At 32.4% G+C, this 2,500-nt stretch overlaps 1 protein-coding gene across 4 annotated transcripts in view; it reads right to left on the bottom strand.

Moving 5' to 3' along the window:
- LOC122263479 (BBSome complex member BBS7) overlaps positions 1–2,500 on the bottom strand; it is a 33,355-nt gene that overhangs the window by 7,936 nt on the left and 22,919 nt on the right. For all 4 annotated transcript variants that reach the window (XR_015192143.1, XM_043031911.2, XM_043031909.2 and 1 more), the window contains 3 exons: positions 1,789–1,926; positions 1,228–1,440; positions 992–1,096 (listed from right to left, as the gene is read on the bottom strand). Coding sequence is in view for 3 of the 4 variants with exons in the window: in XM_043031911.2 (XP_042887845.1) it covers positions 992–1,096; positions 1,228–1,440; positions 1,789–1,926 (456 nt within the window). In the remaining variant the exon portion in view is untranslated. The remainder of the gene's footprint in view (positions 1–991; positions 1,097–1,227; positions 1,441–1,788; positions 1,927–2,500) is intronic.

Below are 2,500 nucleotides of genomic sequence, written 5' to 3'. Positions count from 1 at the left end.
AGGATTAAGCAAATAATGAAGACAAATAAAAACCATGCAATTATAATTTAACCTCAGTTATCACTTATTGTTATTCCTTTCTCAACTTTTTTGCTGGGACGCTTATAAATATAAAGACAACTAGTCACACAATGTGATAATGAACTGGTGGATATGCATTCTACTGAAGTTACTAATGCATATCATATATTCTGTACTTAGAAGCTATGGCAGAAAGAAAGGATGAACTATCATCTTTGATAATGTACTGCACCTCTGTCTTTGTTTCACTAATCTATGTCATTTGTCTTTGTATTTAATCTTTTGATCGATTACGTGACAGCTGTAATAAAAGAAAAAGGAACAGGAGCATTTTACAAATGGGAAGGTATAACCGGGCAAATTACTAAAGAATTCATTCTTGACATGTACGAAGTATGTATGTATCATAAACTGCAATTCAAAAAGAAATAGAAACTATTTATTAAATACTCATAAGATATCTTTGATTGTTTTTCTTTACTCATTTGATAAAAACTTGCAAGATATCTTTTTTTAAACTTCATACTGACATTTACAAATAACAAAATTTGTCAATTCTAAAGAGAATATCATTATACATTATACTTAGGAAGGATGCATTCTTTTCAACAAATCAATTAACATCTATACAGCTCCCTAACCCATTCACACCATGGGAATATTTTGCTTCCACCAGATGTCCTATCACATCATTTGTCCCTCTAAACATACATTTTACATTGTTACATCTGTATATACCCACTGGAGCTCCATTTGTATAGACACATTTTTCTTCACTTGTGAAAATGTAAACAAATACAAAAAAATTAATCCCCCACTCTGAGAGGCACAGGGGGGTTTCAAGCAGGAGATATAAGCCTCATTGGAAATAGGGAAAGTAAAAATATTATATTCTAAATCATATAATTTCACTATAGTAAATTAGAGTACAAAATTTAACCTGTTATCTACTCAAAAGAAAATTTCTCACCTTCTTCCTTGTGGCTTCCTTTGTCAGGACATCTTTCAGAATTGATATTGTGGAGATATTATCAGACCTGAACACTGCCTCTCCTGCTCCATAAATACACTGTAACTGTAAATATGAATATTGACAACTTATAACCATAAAAAAGGTGAGATGCTGTTTTCTAATAAATAATATTCTTCATCAAAAGATAAACTGACATCTTTTTTCTTTAACATCATACTGCCGTTGATACTTACTTGGGTATCCAGGAATGTAGAGACAAAGGTGAATTCTGCCCGTTCACCAGAGGGAGTGCGCTCTGGTAATTCTGGCAGACAGAACACAACCCATGCATGCATTTCCGGCAGTGTAAACTGTCCTTTCAAAGTTAAAGTATTGTATGGACGATTTGGATCAAAGCTATGGATGCGTGAATGAAGGGATAAGGGCTTGATGCGGTACTGACGAACCTTTAATAAATATAAAAAATGTAATAATAATCAAAGTAAAATTCATACAAATTGTTCTCTGTATCAGCAATTTATATTAAAAAAACAAAGTCACTGATATATTATATATCATAGGCTAATCTCACTTCACACACTATAAAGTACTTTCAATTGCATCATTAATTTGTAAAAACTGATACTGTGGTCCAATTTATTCTTAAATTGCATGATGAAGGTTTTCATACTCCAAATTTCTCAATTAGAGCAAAAGTTATGAAGTTTGATATACATCATTTATAAATCATATTGCCTGATCTTTAAAAGCATTAAATATTATTACTGAAAATTCCTTTCATTTAAATTCCTAACCTGACAGCATTTAGGTTGAAGTCTTGGGGTGATGTAAGCCTGAAGAGTTCCATACTGCCCTTCAATAGTCCTGATACGAACCTCCAATCTAGTGGTATTGGCTTGACAACGATAGGTTGCCAGAAGGAAATTTCCACTCTGAAGGGGGCAAATTTAGCACTAAAAATATGTCTTCTTATCAAAACCAGAATAATAGTAACTAAATAATAGCAGGGGCATAAAAAAGTAGCAAAGAAGGAATGGAAAACACAGAATTATAGTAGGTGAAAGAAAAAGATCCAGAAGAGAGTGAGAGAGATACAGTAAAAAAAAAAGAAAGTATGATACTCAGAACATGACAATACTTTCTTGTATTCTGCTGATTTGAAGAGGATATTTCAAATGCAGACAAATATCAAATTACTTCATATGAAAATAATTGCTAATAGATTTCACAAAGAGACAGAAATAAAATCCATTTAAGCTAAGATACTTAAAAGTAAACAAATTAGTGGAGAACAGTGCATTTCTGGAAATTATAAATCAAATTTTCCAAATAGTCTTTTTACTTAATATTAACCTAATGCAGATGGGTGACAACACACACCAGCCAAATGACTTTTTGGCCTGAGGACAGGTAGCAATAAGTATGTGCCACTAGTTGTCATGGCACATATGACATAGGGGGAAAGTGGAACCCTGTGTTTCTCTGTTACACTATGAGTATTAAATC

The sequence above is a fragment of the Penaeus japonicus genome, unplaced genomic scaffold, assembly GCF_977035675.1.
Source record: "Penaeus japonicus unplaced genomic scaffold, GWHDUDI00000001_assembly GWHDUDI00000023, whole genome shotgun sequence".
Lineage (NCBI taxonomy): Eukaryota > Metazoa > Arthropoda > Malacostraca > Decapoda > Penaeidae > Penaeus > Penaeus japonicus.
This window is presented reverse-complemented; position numbering and strand designations above follow the sequence as displayed.